This window comes from Uranotaenia lowii, chromosome 1 (assembly GCF_029784155.1).
Source record: "Uranotaenia lowii strain MFRU-FL chromosome 1, ASM2978415v1, whole genome shotgun sequence".
NCBI classification, from domain to species: Eukaryota; Metazoa; Arthropoda; class Insecta; order Diptera; family Culicidae; genus Uranotaenia; species Uranotaenia lowii.
Window position 1 is genome coordinate 66,664,799 of NC_073691.1, and position 20,865 is coordinate 66,685,663.

The 20,865-nt window shown below is 39.5% G+C and overlaps 1 protein-coding gene across 1 annotated transcript in view; it reads right to left on the bottom strand.

Moving 5' to 3' along the window:
* The window catches only part of LOC129739924 (phospholipase A1 3-like), a 98,853-nt gene extending 79,213 nt beyond the window's left edge, over window positions 1-19,640 (bottom strand). Inside the window, exons 1-2 of the mRNA XM_055731476.1 lie at window positions 19,213-19,640; window positions 289-497 (exon numbers count right to left, since the gene is read on the bottom strand). Of these exons, the coding sequence (XP_055587451.1) occupies window positions 289-474 (186 nt within the window). The 5' untranslated portion in view covers window positions 475-497; window positions 19,213-19,640. The remainder of the gene's footprint in view (window positions 1-288; window positions 498-19,212) is intronic.
* Between the last annotated feature and the right edge of the window lie 1,225 nt (window positions 19,641-20,865).

Consider the following 20,865-nt stretch of genomic DNA (forward strand, 5'->3'; position numbering starts at 1 on the left):
ACTTTTGTCTAACAAACCGTGAAAATTCTTTTAATAGATGGTTGGATGAATAACGGAACTCGTTTCCCGGTTATTCTGTATTCGTATTTTGTCTCCACTTGAGTATTGATTTCACATTCAAAGCCCTATCCAAAGGTCAGACTATCAATTAGCTTTAAATTAAAAATTTCATTTTACGCACTTGAAGTCACTTTTTTCTAAAACCCGCTTTCATAACGTAAAATATTTAAAAAAGACCATAACACCTCAAGCAACGCCAATAAACTTCCTCGTCAAATACTCACTTACCACGATATTCTTCCGAATCGCGACATCCGCCGGTACTGCATCAACATTATCCCAGGGAGCTATCCATAGAATAGCCAGAGTTGTCAAAATCAAGGTAAACCTCCAGGATACTGGGATTTTCTTTGATGGTTTTACCGAGGATCGTTTCTTCTGTATCGTTCGTTTACTAGTTGCACTGGAACTCATTTCTGTGTTGTTATTTTTTCGTCCTGCAATTTTCGAGAAAGAAAGAAACAGATAAATAAAACAGCCAACTTTTAAGTTGTATAATTGATGATGTTATAATCGTCATAAGAAAATCCTCAATAACCTTCTTCAAACCACTGGTTTACCTTAAATTACACTTTTTTCAATAGTAACACTATTATTATGCAAACACTATTATTTGCAAACACACGAAATACAAGCAATTTTCAAAATTTAACAAACTGTTCTAAAAACTTATTCCTTCGAAAAGCTTTAGTGTCCTGATCTGCACGGCTTCATGGATCAAACAGGATTGATCTGTTGAAGTTTGCTAGATTTATTAAATCTGGAAGAACAAACGTAACAGATATTTGGGAAGAAGCACTATGAAGCTTTGTTTTTTTTATCTCGCTTACTTGCTACCACCCAAACTGGAAGTAACGGTTCGTTTTTTGTTCTCGAAGAAGGATAATTAGCGCCTGATTGTAATTATCACCCGCTCAGCGGAATGGAAGCAAATGAATGTGCGTGTTTTTGGTTATGGAAGATGAAAAAATGTTCGAATTATACCCACAATAGATTTATCAATCTATGGATGAGGTACGTTAACCGGTAGAATTCTCAATCATAAAAATTACTGTCATGCAATATTTTTAATAGTAAAACAAAAAACAGAAGGACAGAAAACAGAATCAGTTTACTAGGTGCTTAATAATCGTAAACTGAAGTTACTTTGATCTCCGAGGTTACTGCGAACAACATGAGTTTTTCCCAAAAAAAAACTATCAAAAACTATATTTACAGGTTAAATATTTCAAAATTGTTTTCTACGTTTAAAATTCTATTATCAGGGTTTCGAATAGGTGAAATTTGGATTCAATTTAGTAATTTTAGGTGTTGTTATAACAATTACAATTTCAAAATCTTAAGGTACCCATTTCTTCGTATCAAACCAACACCTCTTCTGATAAAATTTAAGTATTCGGAAGAAAAGGGTTTCTTTTAATAGAGATTTTAGCTTTGTAAAGGAATATTTTTAATATATTTTTTGTCATAATGTTTTGATATTTAAAACGGGATATTTTCCAAAAGTAAAGGGGCATAGAAAAAATGTCGAGGAAAGTGGGAAGTTTAAAGAGAAAGAAAGAAAAGAATTGAAGGAGTGCCTATGGAACAGAATGAAGATAAAATTTTGAGTGTTTTAATCGCTTATAATTTAGAGAAATTTGATAATATTTTTACTCCTAAATTCAATTAAGATCATTCTTTGATATTCGGTTGGCATTGTTTTTGAAAGAAAACTTCTAACAGAACGAGTCTTGCACTTATCCAACGTGACTTGCTCCATACCCCTTTTTTTTATATGTTATAGAAACTGTTAAATATCACTGTTCTAACAAAGTTATTAGAGCTTTGTTAAGGCTAAAATTAAACTCATTCTTTTATGTTTGTTTCAAAGCTTGTTGTTTGTTTAATCTAAGCTCTTCATGCAGTGATGCAAAACCGGGAGACAGGTTTCAATCATTAAAAAAGAGCGTTTTTGTTTTCTCTTGAGAGAACCGCCTAAGAATGTTGTGATTTAGATGTGATAAAACTTCGATGAAGCTTTGTAGGAGAAATATTTTACTTGGGAAGAGTATTGTAAGAATGTTTTATTCTTGCAACGGCTCTGTTGACAGCAGAAATCTTAGAGAAGGAGGAGGATGAACTTCGCGTTATGGCCAAGTCTCTCCAACCAACGGGACCGAGCCTCTAGGCGTACCGGCCAATCTGTTTATTGGACACAGCGGATAAGGTTCCGGTGATTTAGAACCGACTCCCGTGCTACACTGAAAGTGTTGTTCCGCTCTGTTATTGAGATAGCGGAGAGGCAGGCTAACGAAGAAGAGAGGGCTCCTCTTCTGCGCGATGGTCACTCTGGACGTCAAGATCGCCTTCAATAGCGTCAGTTGGACAGCGATTGCGTCGTCACTCATCCAAATGAGGATCCCTGCATATCTGTAGGGGAGAATGAGGATACTTGATCCCTGGGGATACTTGATTCCTTAGCTATATCTCGAAACTGGAATGTCTTACAAAGATCAAATGTTCTAGAAAAATGTGCCAAAATGAGCAAAATAACAATGCTTGTAGTTTAAAAAAATTCAACAAAATAATTGTTTGAGTAATTGAACTTTGTTTGAAAAATTTCACAAAATGTAACTTGAAGATCTTTTTTCATTACTTTAAAATGTTCCTTACATGGGAAAATTATGAAAAAAATATTTGTTCCAATGTATCAATCGTTCGAGCGTAAATTGAACTTCATAATGCTATATTTTCAAAGCAATAGAAAACTCTCAACTTTTTTCAGAAAAAGTTTTCTAAAATGTTGATTATGGGTACAATTGATCCCCTAGAGTTGGGTACAATTGATCCCCCTTCCAAACGGCATATTCTTCTTCTGAATTGATCGTTATGATTGCTGATTACGAAATTACTAATATTTATCCAAAAACTAATATTTATCAAACAATTGTCTGAAGAAAAGAGTAAAAATAAATAATTTTCTCTTAATTATAAAAAATAGCGCCTTTAAGTATGCAATGTTATTAGCGTTGAGACAAAGTTATAGAATTTTCTTCTTATGTCTACTATAAGTTGTGAAATGAGAACAAACATGACCAAAATAGTCAATTAACATTCTATCTTGGGGTTTTGTTTGATTTTTATACAAGGATTAGGGCTTCTTGAATAAAAGATCAAGTCTCCTTCAATAGGGGATCAAGTCTCCCCTAACTTCAGAAAAATCGCAATTTTTTTACTCCTACGAAAATGCTTCTAGTTCATCAACGGGTTCAAGTATCGTTCTAAATTTTGGAGCATAGAAACTTGAAGTTACAAACTGTCAGGAAATGCCAAAGACGGCGAGTTGCTAAATTTTTCCATAAAGATATGGTGAAAATAAGAAAAGGGGATCAAGTATCCCCACTCTCCCCTATAGGCTTGAGTCTTGAGGAAAGTTGTTTTTGTAATCGCCAACTACAGTATATGATCGGTGAGGGTATACTGACACAAGACGTTTCAGCGGGTGTGCCACAGGGGTCAATACAAACATCACGTGCGATGAGTTGCTACGAACGAGCCTTCCATCGGGAGATGTATTCGTAGGATTGCGGATGATGTGTCCTCTTGGTGAAAGGCTTCTCGACAGCGGTGGTACAGCTACTTGCCACAGTAGCTATCTAGATAGTGGAAAGCTGGATGCACTCTAAGTGCCTGCGTCTAGCCCACCACAAAACAGAGATAGTGCTGATCACCAACCTGTTCTAACCCCAAACAGGTACCGTTACAGTAGGACCGTGTTATATCGTGTCCAAACGCGCGAGATTAAGAACTTTCCCACTGAAATCTCCTTGATCTGATACAATGTAATTTTACAAAAAGGTTATCGTCACTGAATAAAGAAACAATTACAATTGCAAATCAGTACCTAGGGGTAATGATCGACGACAGACTCAGCTTCTCGAGTAATGTCGACTATGTGTCTAAAAGAGCGGCAATAAACACCGCCGCACTCACCTGGATGATGCCATACTCCTCGGCAATCCACAGTAGGTAGAGAAGGATACTTTCAAGAGTGACCATGTCAATTTTGCGGTACGGAGCAGCGGCGTGGAGGCAGACCCTGGGAAGACAGAGTAACCTGTAGATATTTACTCAGCAGCGTTCAACGGCTGATTAACCTGTTGGGTATCAGTGGATAAGAGACCATCTTGCCTGAAGCCGCTTGCGTAGTGGCAGGCGCCATGTACATCTCGGTTTTGCTAGAGAAGGATGTCTTTTGTTACGACAATAAAGACACGCCCAAAGTACTGGCAGCAGCTGTGGGACAGCTCAGGGAGAGTGAAGTGGACCCATCATCCGATCCCGCACATCGGGGCAGGGTTGGGAGAAGACACGAAGAAGTGGACTTCCATATGACGCAATTCCTGACTAGTCATGGATGCTTCATAAGTACCACTACCGGTTTGAACATGTGGCTTCGCCATATTGCTCAGATTGTGGTGACGACGCTCTGGGCTAGTAGCTCCGCCTCCTTGTGGTCCAGGGCGGAAACGTATCTGCAAATCCGGCGATTGCAGATGTGCGGCTCAGAGATCTATCACAAAACCCACTGGAGACCGTCGACGGATCTGCCAAATCCGTACGGAAGAAGTGATATACCCGGGTATTTAGGTACCAGTTCCGGGTGTGAGGGTGAGGGTCCAACACGCGTTCCGAGGGTTATGTCCCCGAACTGCGGATGTGACCGGAAGGAATGCGATCGCCAACTCGTTTTGCGATTTGGAATCTCCTACACTCGACTCGCTAAATGAGTAGATGCGCAAAGTGGTGACCTTATGTCGCATGTCAACACTTAAAGATGTGTCAGGTGTCAGACACAACTCGATTTGTGCTTCGGGTAGTGACGCCCTCAACTTACAAATTAAGTAGTTGCACTGAGTGGTGACTTAAGTCAACACTAGAGGGTTTAGAAGAGTCTGAGTTTTACACGTTGTTCAGGGGGCCTTCCCTTCTGACTCGGGTGTGCGACCAGAGAAAGTGTCGTCGACAACACGTTTTGTGTTTCTGGACTTCCTGGACTAAATTCGCAGAGTAAGTGGTTGTGCTAAATGTGGACCTCTTTTAACACGATGGGATATCGGGTTTAAACTTGGCTGAGGAGAGGTTGTGCATCGAGTAGTGTTGAAATGAGGTCATTGCTGATAGTCGATTCGGAAACGAGTATTGCCTTGGAGCACTTTAGCGCGAAACGACCTCCCATCGCTAAAGATAAAGTGTTAAATATAAACAGTTCGAGGTGGGAACAAAGGTCAAGTGACCCCAGGTGGACTTCATGACGTAGGGGGTACAATGTCACTTGTAGCATTGTATCATGAGTCGTCCAATTTCACCCATGGACCCAGAGTAGCAAACTGGGGGGGACGCTGTGGCTCACCGTGCCTGGGAATGCAATCCGTAAAATGGATTTACCAACTGGGTTATCAACTGATAAAAATAAAATTGTGATGACCAAGAGACACTCGAACACGTGGTGTATGCCTGTCCGAGGTTTGCGGCGTTACGTACCAATATGCAAGCTGCCTGTGGGCCCGACACGACAGCAGACAACGTGGTGCAGAGGATGTGTACGAACTCCCACCCACCACCGGGGAGTATCCGAATAGTGCAGCTTCCTAAGGGGGAAACTGCGGGGATTAGACGATACCTTCCTCGTAGCGACCTCGTAGGAAGGGGGTAAACCACTATCGAGGGATATCCGATACCGGTAATACGGGCAAGCAATTCGAGTCTGTGTAGGGTGTCGTTACTGTCGGAAAACATGCGAGAAGTAGCGTTCAAAGTCTCAAACAGAACAAAGTCCCAAACAGAACAAAGTCCCAAACAGAACAAAGTCCCAAACAGAACAAGCTGCTCTTGATCTGGCACACGACGGACAGAAAAAGGAGCGGCCCGAAAATCCTAGGGATTGCTAGCCTAAGGGATAAAAGAAGACCGGACAACGGTCTGTGTAGACTGACCCCATCCCCGGGATGCTGTCGAGTAGTGTGCGTCCGAACCCACGGTTTGAAGCTACAAAGATAAGGGAACATCTTCTGCGTAGCGGATGCCGTAGGTACACCGCGGTCGTTTATTTATTTACATAGTATTCCGTCTTACGACATAACTTGACGAACATAATTCCTAAAATTCACTCGGTTCATAGCAACCGTTCTCCAATTTCTCGGGCACCCCACGTTCGCCAGATCACGCTCCACTTGGTCTAGCCACCTCGCTCGTTGCGCCCCCGATGTCTTGTTCCTACCGGATTCGTAGCGAACACCTGTTTTGCAGGACAGTCGTCCGGCATTCTCGCAACATGTCCCGCCCAGCGTATCCGGCCAGCTTTCACCACCTTCTGGATACTGGGTTCGCCCGCGTTCGTAAGGTTCCTAAATACCGAAGTTTCGAGGAAAAGACTTTACCTTCTTCGCAGTGGAGATCGTTGGGAAGGGGTTATTCCACAATCGGAGAATACCCACGGGTAAAGTGGATCTCACCGGGTAAGCCATCCGAGTCGGAGTAGAATAGTCTTCGTCAGGAATCATCCAAGTAGTTGCGTTAAGTTTGCGCGTGTGTTGTGACAGACGCGTGTCTAGAATAAGCTGTGGCAAACCTCGAATCCTGTAGATAAAAGGTCGGGCTTCGAGTCGTTAGAGAAGAGGTCATACTTCAAGTCTTCAGGAGGAGAGGTTTGTGTGGTCAACCCCGAGTATTTATGATAAGTGGTCGGGTCTTGAGTCGCAAGAAGAGAGATCAGGCCTTTAATCAACAAGTGAAGGGGTATACGTGGTTACCTCTAGTCATTACGAGGAGAGTTCAGATCTCGATTCGCTAGAGGAGAGTTCGGGCCTTGAGTCGAGAGGTATGTGTACGTCAACCTCGAGCCGATGCGAGAAGGGTTCGGATCTTGAGTCGTAAGAGGAAAGATCAGGTCTTGAATCGCGAAGAGGAGAAGTTTATGTGGAAATCTCGAAATATTGCGAGGAGATGTCGGCTCTCAAGTAGTTAGAGGAGAGTTCAGACGTCGAGTAGTAAGGATGAGAAGTTTTGTTGGAAGCGGTCTCGTCTATAAGTGTTGCCTTGAAGCGCACTAGCGCTAATAGACCTCCCACTATTGAAGCAGGGTGTGTCAAACAGTTTGAGGTGGGAACAACATCTGCAGCTCCAGGTGAAGTTTAGGTAGTAGGAGGTATAAAGGGAGTATATTATGATAACTATGCCTTATCCTCCATCCAGCAAGATGATATTAAAATGGTGTTGTGAGTTCGATTCTCACTCTTCGACGGTGTTTTTATTTTCTTGTTTCTGGAATGAATTGTCCAACAGGATGAAAATCCCATAAAATGTTTTTCCTGTTTCGCTTGATTGTAGTTGTATAATGTCTTTATGCCATTAGTGCTTTTCCAATCATATCATCTTTGGTATAATAAACTTTTCAGAGCAGCGCAGCGCAGAGATTTGCTAAATATTTATGCATTGGATTTTTGAAACCTCTTATATGGGTGTAGAAAACTGTAAAAAAAATATTAAAAATTAACGTTTGTAGATTTTTTTAGGTTTTTCTTCGTGCCTCTTGTCATTTTTATACCAAAATTTGAATTCGGAAAGATTAATTTCTTGAATTTCTGAAGTATAAAAAGTCAGAAAAAAATTCCCGCTCAAGATGGTTTTACACTCTCACTTCGTAAGATTTTGTGCCACCAAAAGCATGGAACTTGGCAAATTCCTTCACTTTTAGAGGTTTCTCACTTAACCAGATCACGCTAATCCAGGCTCAACTGTATCTGTTTATAAAATCTTCTTCATTGCTGCTCCAACTTGTTTTTGTGTTTTTTTTTTAAATAACTGTTAGAGTAGTATCGATGAGCGGTTTATTTCCTTTCCGTTAATTTTTAAGAGAGATGATATGCCAAATCATGTTCTCTTTATCCATACTGCAAGAAAATGCTTCACCTTTGCTGCAATTATGAACTTCCCACTTAATTTGAAAATTACCCGTTCATCAGCTGGTCGGGGTTCGTCGTTCATGACCACGTCCAACAGCTTACACCAGACAATTAAATTATCAACGGTCAGTTTCGGAAGCCGAGCTCAGTTTTTGTTTTGTTTCGAGTTTACACCCTATTTGCGTCTGTTATGAATATGTTTGGACTTCCGAATTACCTTCCAGGCGATTAACTCTTTCATAATGGTTTGTTTTGTGAATTCGGCTGTTAGAACGTTTAGAAGTTAATGGTCCTAGATCTTTAAATTGGATGAATTATGATAATCGTACAACCTATTTCTACCATTCACCTGTGAACCAAACAAACTTGCCCTGTAAGAAGATCTTGATGAATGAAGCCCTGCAACCTGTTGAACGCGTGTAGTTCAATGAACCTACCATATTGAATTCTGGTTTTTATTCGTTTGTTTACACTCACCCTACTCGTAGAACTGACCATTCAAGTTATTAACAGCACGTCCCTTAAACGACGAACTTTGGCTTTGTTTTCAACGAACTGTTGACTTGCTGGTGGAGGCTTCATGTGCATATGGAACTTATCTAGTCCGGTCGTGGCTATTTTGGTAAACAGATGATCATCAATGAGGGCAGGGAAGATTGCTTGAAACACTAATTTTATTTAAAATTCAAACTGTAGGGGAGAATGAGGATACTTGATCCCTGGGGATACTTGATTCCTTAGCTATATCTCGAAACTGGAATGTCTTACAAAGATCAAATGTTCTAGAAAAATGTGCCAAAATGAGTAAAATAACATTGCTTGTAGTTTAAAAAATTTTAACAAAATAATTGTTTGAGCAATTGAACTTTGTTTGAAAAATTTCACAAAATGTAACTTGAAGATCTTTTTTCATCACTTTAAAATGTTCGTTACATGAGAAAATTATGAAAAAAATATTTGTTCCAATGTATCAATAGTTCGAGCGTAAAATGAACTTCATAATGCCATATTTTCAAAGCAATGGAAAACCCTCAACTTTTTTCAGAAAAAGTTTTCTAAAATGTTGATTATGGGTATAATTGATCCCCTAGAGTTGGGTACAATTGATCCCCCTCCCAAACGGCATATTCTTCTTCTGAAAATTGATCGTTATGATTGCTGATCACTAAATTACTAATATTTATCCAAATACTAATATTTATCAAACAATTGTCTGAAGAAAAGAGCAAAAATAATTAATTTTCTCTTAATTATAAAAAATAGCGCCTTTAAGTATGCAATGTTATTAGCGTTGAGACAACGTTATAGAATTTTCTTCTTATGTCTGCTATAAGTTGTGAAATGAGAACAAACATGACCAAAATAGTCAATTAACATTCTATCTTGGGGTTTTGTTTGATTTTTATACAAGGATTCGGGCTTCCTGAATAAAAGATCAAGTCTCCTTCAATAGGGGATCAAGTCTCCCCTAACTTCGGAAAAATCGCAATTTTTTTACTCCCACGAAAATGCTTCTAGTTCATAAACGGGTTCAAGTATCGTTCTAATTTTTGGAGCATAGAAACTTGAAGTTACAAGCTGTCAGAAAATGTCAAAGAAGGCGAGTTGCTAAATTTTTCCAAAAAGATATGGTGAAAATAAGAAAAGGGGATCAAGTATCCCCACTCTCCCCTATTAATAAATCATGTACAAATTTCTTTCGTTTCTAAGAAATTATAGAGAATTTCTATGAATGCTACTATTTATTTTAGATCAGTATGATGATATTCTTTCATATTTATAATTCTTATTCGCGTGCTATGTTTATTAAGTAAATTTAAATTCAAAAAAGCACTGAGCTTCATATCCTTGATTCAGAATTCAGAATTCAAAATAAAAGTTGTAATTAGAAATTAATGAGTCATGACATTAGATAAAAAAAATGTGTTTGATCTAAAAAACATAACCGCAATGAAGCATTCCAAATCAAAAATCATGTTTTCGTATTTAAGGGTCCTTTTTCAAATTCTAAATTAACAAAACACTTGTTTTAGAAAAAAATTGAGAAATAGAATTCAGTATGCGATTTCAGAATTAAGCATCGGAGTTACAGTTTAAAATTTAGATTCCACCATTCATGCGTTCAATTTGAAAATTCAATTGAACAATTTTATTAGACGGAAGATTTGACGGAAGAACACAATTTCCAAATCTGATGAATCAATCAAAGACAAATTTAGAATTTGAAATAACATTCAAATTCTTAAAAAAAATGATTAAATATATTTTCAACCATTTTCATTTAAAAGATTTGTCGGTTTCTAAATATCAATCTTGAGTTAATTTTTTTTTATGTATAACCACTACCGCAAATTACAATTCCGTCTTAGAGTTGATATCGATGCTTGATTTGGACTCAAAAAATTATACAAAAAAATTGTCACCATAATCGAATTTTCAAGGAAATTATCTGAGAATATTTTAAGCTCAATAGCACATGAATCAGTGATTTCTTGGAATCACTTATTTTTAAGAGGTACTTAAACCTGAGGACATAATAATTTATTTTGAATCCAAATTGTGTAAGAATGCCTAAAACATAAAGATTTGTAGTAATTATTAAAATAAAAGATTGAATGTCGACTTTATGATGCTAAGCCAACTAAATCAAGATATTGAACAGGAGGATCCAAAAATGTTTAATGGACTTTTCCTAGGTTTTTTTCGTATTTCACTCACACATAATTTTATAATTTTTATTTATCTAATGTATATATTGTAGGTCATCAGGAACATCGTATGCAAAATGCAAAACTGAAATATAAAATGTCCACTCGTGTCAAGTTAATTTAAAGAAGCTCTGGCCTCAATTTATTTTAGAAAAGGCTCTACATTTTTTTTAATATATAAGAAATTTTTCAAAAAATATTTCTTGAAGTGCATGTTTGAAATTTTAATTTGCACATGGATAAAAAACGTTTTTGAGCATCATTTGCGCAGAATTGATTCGCTCAATGATGGGCTTACTCCACGTAATCCAGCAACAATCCAACTTTTATAACATTTTTCACGCGTATTGCTAAACGTATAGGTAGTTCAACAAATAACACAAGGCAAAACAATTTACATTTTACAAGGTGCAAATATCTTAAGGACTGATTTAAAATAATTTGGGTGTGCTCATTCCAAAATTACAATTAGTTTTTTTTCCTAGCAGCTCTTGTTTTTTTTAAATTTCTTAGGAGAATGTTTAAAAATTCATTTGATCAATTCATGCTATTTTTTGGCAAAACTATAGAAGGTCCCAAAGATTTAGATATTACAGGTTTCGATTCAATAATCAGCTTTCCCGAAGATCGCGGGTAGTGTTCACTTCTGAGAAAAAGTTATAGAAATTTTCTTATTGATTTTTTTTTTCAATTCTGTAGTATACGGTAGTTTTGACGCAATTTTCAAGAAATTCAAATCAAACTAAATCATAGATATTACTTAAACCATTAGTCCAATCGATTTGCAGTCTTCAACAAAGTTCTTAAACAAATTAAAATATTCAATACGAAATACTCGAAGTCTTTTTTCCGCGGTGTCAGAAATAATTTTTATGTTATTTATTAAAATTTTTAAAAATTGTAGAAGGTAGAAAGGTATTTTTCATGTACGTTTGTTAGTTCATGGGCTATCAATTATAGTTTTTACTCAAAATCAATCAATTTAAAAATTTCCACATACCTTATCACTTAAACAAGAGCTGATAGACAAAATTTGGAAATGATTGGAATTTAAGAGGTCCAAATCTTCCAAAAACAGTTATTAAAACACTGGTACCAAAAATGCTATTCCCCAGTGTCCTGCAACATGGAAAATGATGTTTAAAACAGAATTTGGAAAGTAGACTAGTTCACTTTTCGGGTTTTTTTCGCAGATCAAAACTGGACTCATATGATTTGTTCCTCATGCCATTTCAAGTATTTCTGCCAAATTTGAGATCGATTGAACTAATCTCTGTTCTGCGCAATCAGTTTTTGTGAAAATGTCAATTTTTCTTGAAAATTTTCTTATGAGAGTTCTAGCAAGCCACTGATAATATAAAACGATAATTTTATGATGCATGGTGGTTGGTTTTATCAGCATTTTTATGGATCTGTTTTAGATAATCATTCAAAACATACTGAAAAAAATTAAAAAATCAACTACCAACTTGTACAGAAATTTTACATACAAGTTGAAAGTTCAAAATCTGCAGTAAATCGAAAAAATATTTTTCACTAAATATTTTCTTTTTAAGATGGCCCTTTTTATTAACATTCATATGATGTTTAAAATATAATTATCGCTAAAATAAGAGCAAAGTTATTCAAATATTTATGCATCAGTTTTTAAATCATAATTGTGTTCCTAAATATTCAAGTTTTAGCTTCATGCAACGTGAAAAACGTGGCGTAAAGAGGACTTGCTTACAATTTGATCGAGGCGCGCGCTTTTTTTTAACTCCTGGCCCAACCATGGGGTACCTACATGATTGAAAAAATATCTTTGGTTGTGCACAAGTTGATGTGAAGGTAACTTGAATGAAAAATATTTTATCAATTCAAATTTTTTGCAAACATCAGTAAATAACTTGACCGCTATAAATCCATTTTATACCAATTTACAAGAAAAGCTTTTGTGAGTAATTTATTTTCTGGTTTACTGCAATTTTTTTACTTTCAACTAAAGCATGGATCACTACAAATCTGGACGCACTATTTATTTTATTGATGATAAGTTTTAATCCCCGATAAATTTATTGATTGCGTATTCACAGTACACAATCCAACTGGCCTGCTGTGTTTAGGAATGTGTTGATCAAAAGTCGATCACGCTTCCTATGCAGAGTAGGCTGTTGTACGGCAAAGGCGTATCACCACACTTTCATGCTTTCCAATACAAAAATGCCCTAGACTTACAGTTTCAACACCTATCCAAAACTTTATCCTACGATGCTCATCTGATGCTTGCCTATCCGCCTGTTCTTCATTCCTTTCTAAATTCTTCTTCCTAGCATTTCATCTCGCCGCACGTGTCAATGAACATATTAAATCAACTATTTATTTTACCATAGTGCTCCTAGTTATCGGATCTGGAATGTTTTGGCAGCACTTTGTAGAGGAATGTTTCTTCTACCAGTGCTGAAAATTTCGTTACGATTCGTTTTGTTTCAAAAAAGTTACACGTGATGGAAGCCGCGAGATGAAAATAAATTTTGAACACCCACGTCAAAAACCCGACGTGGTCGGGTTCAAAAATCGCGAAATCGTTAAAAATTGTCAAATCAACCGTGTGTAGCGTTCTCAAACGTTTCCGTGAGATGCGTACTATAGATCGGCAGGTTCATACCAAGCGTTATAGTGAACCTAAGAATCAGAAACTGCATTTGAAGGTGTTGAGAACGATCAAGGAAAACACAGGGTAGTCGGACTATGACATTGCTAAGAAATTCAACGCCGACCGGTGCACCGTCAGCAGAATTCGTCTACGCGAAGGAATACGATCCTATCGGACCAGTAAGCAACCAAACCGGACATTAAAGCAGAATTTAGTAGCCAAAGGAGGTGCCCGCAAGTTATACAAGAAGATTCCAACGAAGTTCGACGGATGCATCCTCATGGATGACGAAACGTACGTGAAGATGGATTTTGGGCAGCTTTCTGGCCAAAAATTATGTAAAGCCACTGCAGTGGTGCACTGCACTGGTCATGGTGATGTCTCCGGCAACTTCAAATTCGTTTTTGCTTATAAGTGTGCAAGAAAGTGTTTGATCTGGCAAGGTATTTGCAGCTGCGGACGAAAAATTCCGGTTTTTGTGAAAAACAAGACCATGGACTCCGAAATTTACAAGGAGGAATGCCTGAAAAACTTTTTTTTTCGTACATTAGATCTCACAAAGGACTAGTTAAGTTTTCGCCAGATTTGGCGAGCTGCCACTACAGCTAGGAGGTTCTACAGTGGTATTGGGCCAACGGGTGGATTTTGTCGAAAAGGACATCAACCCACCCAACTGCCCTCAATTCCGCCCTATCGATAAATTTTGGGCAATTGTCAAGCAGAAGATGAAGAAGAATGCTAGGACGACTCGCGAAGCAACAGAGATGAAGAGATTGTGGAACAAAATGGCCCCTGAGGACAGCGAATAGGGTGTTCAAACTATATTGAGTGATACTCAACCAAAAGTTTAAAAATTCATCAAAACAACATCGGAATATTTTTTTTATTATTTTTCCTTTAAAGTGCAATAAAAACCCTACAATTCAAGTACAAAACATTTTTATTTCGTTTACATAGCTCCGAGATAGACCCTTTTTAATGCGTCCAGATTTGTAGTGATTCATGCTTTAGTATGTAAAATTTCTGTATAAGTTGGTGGTAGTTTATGAATTTTTATTTTTTTTTTGTTTGATTTAAAAGATTATCTAAAATAGATCCATAAAAATGGTAAAAATATCAACCACCATGTTTCATAAAATCATTGTTTTATATTAACAGGGGCTTGCTAGAACTCTCATAAAAAAATTTCAGTTCAGTTCAGAGATTAGTTAAAAAGATCTCAAATTTGGCAGAACTACTTAAAAATGCATGAATTCGGCTTCGATCTGTGAAACAAGCCGATAAGTGATCTATTCTAATGGACAGGCATAAACATATGAAGGGTCACATAATTCAAAATAAACCTTAGTTCATGGGATAAGGATAACTCGAATCAAAATTAAAAGTGATGAAATAAGTTTCTGATCTTAATGTAGATGCAACACTTATTTTTTAAACCAGTTTTAAATTTGCATCACCATATTTTGGATTAAGTTCATTTTTTTTTCTTATAGCATTCGATAGTGAACTTAAACACAGATTCGAAATGCAACTCAATTTCTAACCTTATTTTTTATTTACATAGTATACCGTCTCACGACATAACTTGACGAACATAATTCCTAAAATTCACTCGGTCCATGGCAACCGTTCTCCAATTCCTCGGGCACCCTACGTTCGCCATATCACGCTCCACTTGGTCTAATCACCTCGCTCGTTGCGCCCCCGCTCGTCTTGCTCCTACCGGATTCGTAGCGAACACCTGTTTTGCAGGACAGTCGTCCGGCATGCTCGCCACATGTCCCGCCCAGCGTATCCGGCCAGCTTTCACCACCTTCTGAATACTGGGTCCGCCTTAAAGTCGCGCGAGCTCGTGGTTCATCCTTCGCCTCCACACTCCGTTCTCCTGCACGCCGCCAAATATGGTTCTTAACACTCGTCGCTAGAATACTCCTCCTCGAGCAATATCCATGTCTCGTGCCCGTAGAGAACAACCGGTCTAATAAGCGTCATATACAGGTTACACTTCGTGCGAGGGCTAAGTCATCTTCTCGACCGCAGTTGCTTGTGGAGTCCATAGTAGGCACGACTTCCGCTGATAATTCGCCTCCGGATCTCACGGCTGGTGTCATTGTCTGTGGTCACCAGTGAGCCAAGATAGACAAAGTCTTCGACTATCTCCAGCTCGTCGCCGTCGATCGTGACCTTGTTATTACTGGACAAGCGGGTCGGTCGGTCTCGGATCGGCAGGCCAGCATGTACTTCGTCTTGGACGTATTAATCATCAATCCAATCCTTCCTGCTTCGCGTTTCAGTTTGCGGTAGATCTCCTCCACCGCCGCAGATGATCTGCCGACTATATCAATGTCATCGGCAAAGCAGATAAGTTGACTGGATCTGTTGAAAATCGTGCCCCGCATTTCGCCCACCGCTCGTCGAATAACACCTTCTAGCGCCACGTTGAACATCATGCAGGATAGACCATCACCTTGTCGAAGCCCCCTGCGCGATTCGAATGAACTCGACAATTCACCCGAAATCCGTACACAGCACTGCGTTCCATCCATCGTCGCCTTGATCAGTCTTATCAGCTTCCCGGAAAAGCCGTTCTCGTCCATGATTTTCCATAGCTCGTTACGGTCGATCGTGGCGTATGCGGTTTTGAAGTCGATGAATAGATGGTGCGTAGGGACTTGGTGTTCCCGGCATTTTTGGAGGATTTGCCGTAATGTGAATATCTGGTCCGTCGTTGACCGTCCCTCCATGAAGCCGGCCTGATGACTTCCCACGAATCTGTTTGCTTGTGGCGTTAGGTGGCGGAGTAGGATTCGGGACAACACTTTGTAGGCGGCATTGAGGACAGTGATCGCTCGGTAGTTCTCACAGTCCAATTTGTCGCCCTTCTTCTAGATGGGGCATATTACCCCCTCCTTCCACTCCTCCGGCAGCTGTTCTATGTCCCAGATCCGGACTATCAACCGGTGTAGGCAATCGGCCAACTTTTCTGGGCCCATTTTGATGAGTTCAGCTGCGATGCCATCCTTCCCAGCCGACTTGTTTCTATTCAGTTGGCGAATGCCTTCCTTAACTTTACTCATCGTTCTGAGTGCCTCCTCTACGTCGTTGGCTACGCCGGCGATGTACCTTCCCCCACCGTCTTGATCTCCTGCAAGTGTTCATCGAAGTGCTGCTTCCACCTTTTGATCACCTCACGATTGTCCGTCAGGATGCCTCCGTCCTTATCCCGGCACATTTCAGCTTGCGACACAAAGCCGTTGCGGGATGCGTTGAGTTTCTGATAGAACTTTCGTGTTTCTTGGGAACGATGCAGCTGCTCCAATTCCTCGAGCTCCTCCTCCTCCAGGCGGCGCTTTTTCTCCTGGAAATCTCGAGCTCGCTGCTTCTTTCGCTGTCGGTGATTTTACACATTTTGACGGGTGCCTCTTTGCACTACTGCCGCCCGCGCGGCATTCTCTTCGTCCATCACCCTCCTACACTCCTCGTCGTTCCGTCGGGTTCCCTCCACATAACTGATGACGTTCTCCGCAGCACTGTTGATGGCTGTCTTTATGGTATCCCAACAGTCCTCGAGAGGGGCTTCGTCAAGCTCGCCCTCTGCCGGCAGCGCTGCTTCGACCGATTGCGCGTAGTCTGCCGCGACCTCAGGTTGCTTCAGTCGTGCAATATTTAACCGAGGCGGGCGCCGGTTTCGTGTGATGTTCACTACCGAGAGTTTTGGGCGCATTTCACCATCATCAGATAATGGTCTGACTCGATGTTGGCGCCTCGACAGGATCTGACGTTGATGATGTCCGAGAAGTGCCGGCTGTCGATCAAAACATCGTCTATCTGTGATTGCGTTTGGTACGGTTATCTCCAGATGTACTAGTGTGGAAGGCGGTGCTGGAAAAAGGTACTACGTACGGCCATTCGTTTGGAGGCGGCGAAATCAATAAGTCTGAGGCCGTTTTCGTTGATCAGCTAGTGGTCACTAAACCTTCCAATTGTCGGTTTGAATTCCTGTTCCTGGCCGACCTGAGCATTGAAATCCCCGATGACGATCTTGATATCATGTTTTGGGCAACGGTCGTATTCACGCTCCAGCTGCGCGTAAAATTCGTCATTGTCGTCACCGGTACTTCCGAGGTGGGGGCTGTGCACGTTGATGATGCTGATGTTGAAGAACCGGCCCTTGATTCTCAACCGGCACATTCGTGAGTTGATCGGCCACCACCCGATCACGCGCTTTTGCATCTTTCCCATCACTATAAAAGCTGTTCCAAGCTCGTGTGTGTTGCCGCAGCTCTGGTAGATGGCACGACCATCTGGGTACGTTCGTACAGTGGAGCCCTTCCAGCATACCTCCTGCAGCGCTGCGATGTCGAATTTGCGGCTCTTCAATTCGTTGGAGAGCACGTGGGTACTGCCCACAAAATTTAGAGATCGGCAGTTCCATGTTCCAAGCTTCCAATCGCTAGGCCCTTTTCGTCGCGTGGGTCTTTGCCGATTTCCATCCGAAATTTGTTGTTCGTTGCTTATGTTTTTTGTAGTCACGGGCTCGCAAGGCCCGCAGCTAACCCCACTATCTCGCAGAAGGACCGTCGTGATGTTGCTGATTTGGATCCCGAACACCACCAGGACGTTTCGGGACCCATGGGGAGAAAAATCTGAAAGTCACATTTTAATTTTCTCAACCAAAGTACAATAGGTATCTTAAAAATTTGATTTGTCAAAATTTTATGAGTTAGCTCACCTCTTAGTCTTACTGTCCTTACTTCCCCTTAAAGATTTTTATTAGCATCAAAGATGAAAACTTTCATTCAATAAGCTACATAAGTTCGTAACTTTAGAAATAATTTTTATTTTGTATCAAAAAAATCAATACAGATTATGCATTGACACATTGAATATCAAAACGAGTCAAAAACATCAAAATATATGCAACTGTCCAAAATTTATTCATTTTGCAGCAGCGGTTCATATAGCCTTAGTGCTAATACTTACAATGCTGATTTGAACTTCAACAATTTTAAAATTTAGATTTCAATCTCACCCAAATATTAAGCTCATTCTAAAGAATTGAATCATAAATTATCCTTCCTAAAAATTCAGGATTTTCCTCTTTACGTATAGGTAAGTCAATCTGAAGTAATTGTAAATTCAGATAAATATCAACAATTTTTTTTTCAACTTCTGTGTTTCCAATATTCTGTTTCCATCTTTCATTCTATTTATCATCTTTCTTTAAAAAAAAGTGTTGTAACTATCCGATCACAGCGGTTTGTTTTCGTTTCACTTTTTTTTGCCTCTGTCTCCACTTTTTGTTGAGACGACAGAATCGAACAGGACAAACAAAATATCGACCTAAAGTATCGGTTTCACATTCACCCGAACAAAGCAAAAAAGTTAAACATCACTTTGCCAACGGTCAGCTTCCATGGAAAGCTTCTCATTTACTCGTCTACTTTCTCTCGCGTGCAGTTATTTATTCACGTTATGACTGTCGTTTGATGCTGTCCCCTATGATGAGAGATCCACTCAAAGACTTCTAAAATGCCATGATCATCTCAACACTTTTTCATTCGAATGTTCACACTTTTTGTCGAAAGCACTCAAATTTGCATCTGTTTCTCATACTGTACCCCAGAATGTCCACCTGCCCCACTTTTTCCGGTAAATTTAGTTCCGATCTTCTTTCCCATTATCAAACCCATTAGTTGACGGAAATGTGTGATCTTTTTTTTTGTTTGTGGAATCTCGCGAGGCGATCCAAAGACTGTCTGAATCATACAAATGACTGGCCTATCAAAATCCCTTACCAGATGCGGGCCTCGTTTATTTTGGTTTTGTTTGTTTATCTTTCGCCCGGTTCAGTCGCTCTCACCTTTGAAACTATAGCCGCTTACAGGTTTCCTCAAAAAAAAAAAAGCTTACGGAATTAATTGATCTGATTACAACACCAAATCTTCAATTCGAGCCGCTCCTCTTGATGATTCAGATTTTTATTTTTATTATCAGCTTCTCTTCTCGATCCCAACTGGTTTCGAAATTGGCACGTTGACCCAATTCTGGAACTTTCTTCGGTCAAATTTCAGCAGTTTCACTTGAAGGCAGTTACGGTTCAGAACTTTCCATTGACAAATCTTATCTCGAATAAAGATAATTCAGTTGAACGCCTCAAACTTCAATTTTCATCAATCAATGGAACTACTACCGGGTACCTGTCACCAAAAATCGATCAATCACTGAAACGCAAACACGCGGCGCGGACAACGAACTTCCCAGCTGGCTTTGCGTGACCAGAGACGCTGAGCTCTAGATCTGGACTTGCCGTTGATAACTCTGCGAGCTTGGGCAGAAGCTGGCTGGACTTTAGCGGATGGGATCCGCCAACCGGTCCTGAAGGTGCCACCTCAAGATAGTAGCTCGTAGCAAATTAAACCCTTAAGAAGCCGACCATTGCCGGTCCTAAACCAGTTGTGATAAGGAAGAACTATGAGATCTAGTTATTTTTTGGGAAACGAGATTTTGCTTGATGTCGTGACAAATGATCAAATCTGCTAGGAAATACACTTTGAGGAAGTTATGTTTTAGGAACATTTACTCTACCAAGTAACTTTTAAAAATCCGGCAGCATTCAAGGGTTAGTGTCCGATCCATTCGGGATAACTCGAAAGAAAGATCGTAAAACTGTCAACTTAATGGAAAATGAAGAGAGCACCGAAAGTTGAACTTGAAAATAGTGTCACGATTAGGGTGTTCCACAAAAGCGATGGGTTCCGAACTCACAGCATTTGGGACCAGTTACTCCAGAGGAGATTCGACGACATACTCATCAAATGTATGTGGGACTCTCTCCATCAATTGGGGAAGCTTACCGTTCATTTAGAATGTATGAAACGTTCTGAAGCGAGAAAGTTGAAATTTTAGTTCACAGAATGTGTAAAGTTTTTCTTTAACTTAGTAATTAATTCTTTGGGACCTTAAACTAATTATATTTAAGTTACATATGATCATTATTCGGTGTTATATTTTCGTTTTTTTTTATAAAAACGAACACAGACGTATAGGATCTCAGTGAAACTTCATGTTTCTTTGAAGAGATCTAAATTTTACTTATGACTAAGCCGTACATCTTTCATGGATATAATGGCTAGCATTTTACTAATGCTAACACCACCAACCCACAGAAAGAGTACTATGTTTGCCGTGACCAAGACTTGATCTCATGACCTCTGGCTTAGAAGACTTGAACGCTATCCTCTAGGCCACGGTCGGCGGCGGCGGCGTTTATGCCGATAAAAATCACCTACAAGCATTTTGAATATTAAATTATTAGTATTGAAAACAGTTTCAATCCTCATTCGCTCTTGAGTGTCAATATGACACTTTTTGCATTTTGGCGGCTTGTAACTTTATTCGGTTGTATCCCATTATAGCTAGAAGCTGTGTATATTTGCACAAAAGTATTTACATACATACATTTTTAATTTTTTTAGGACAAGAATGCCTCTGAAGTAATACTTCGGAGTTATTT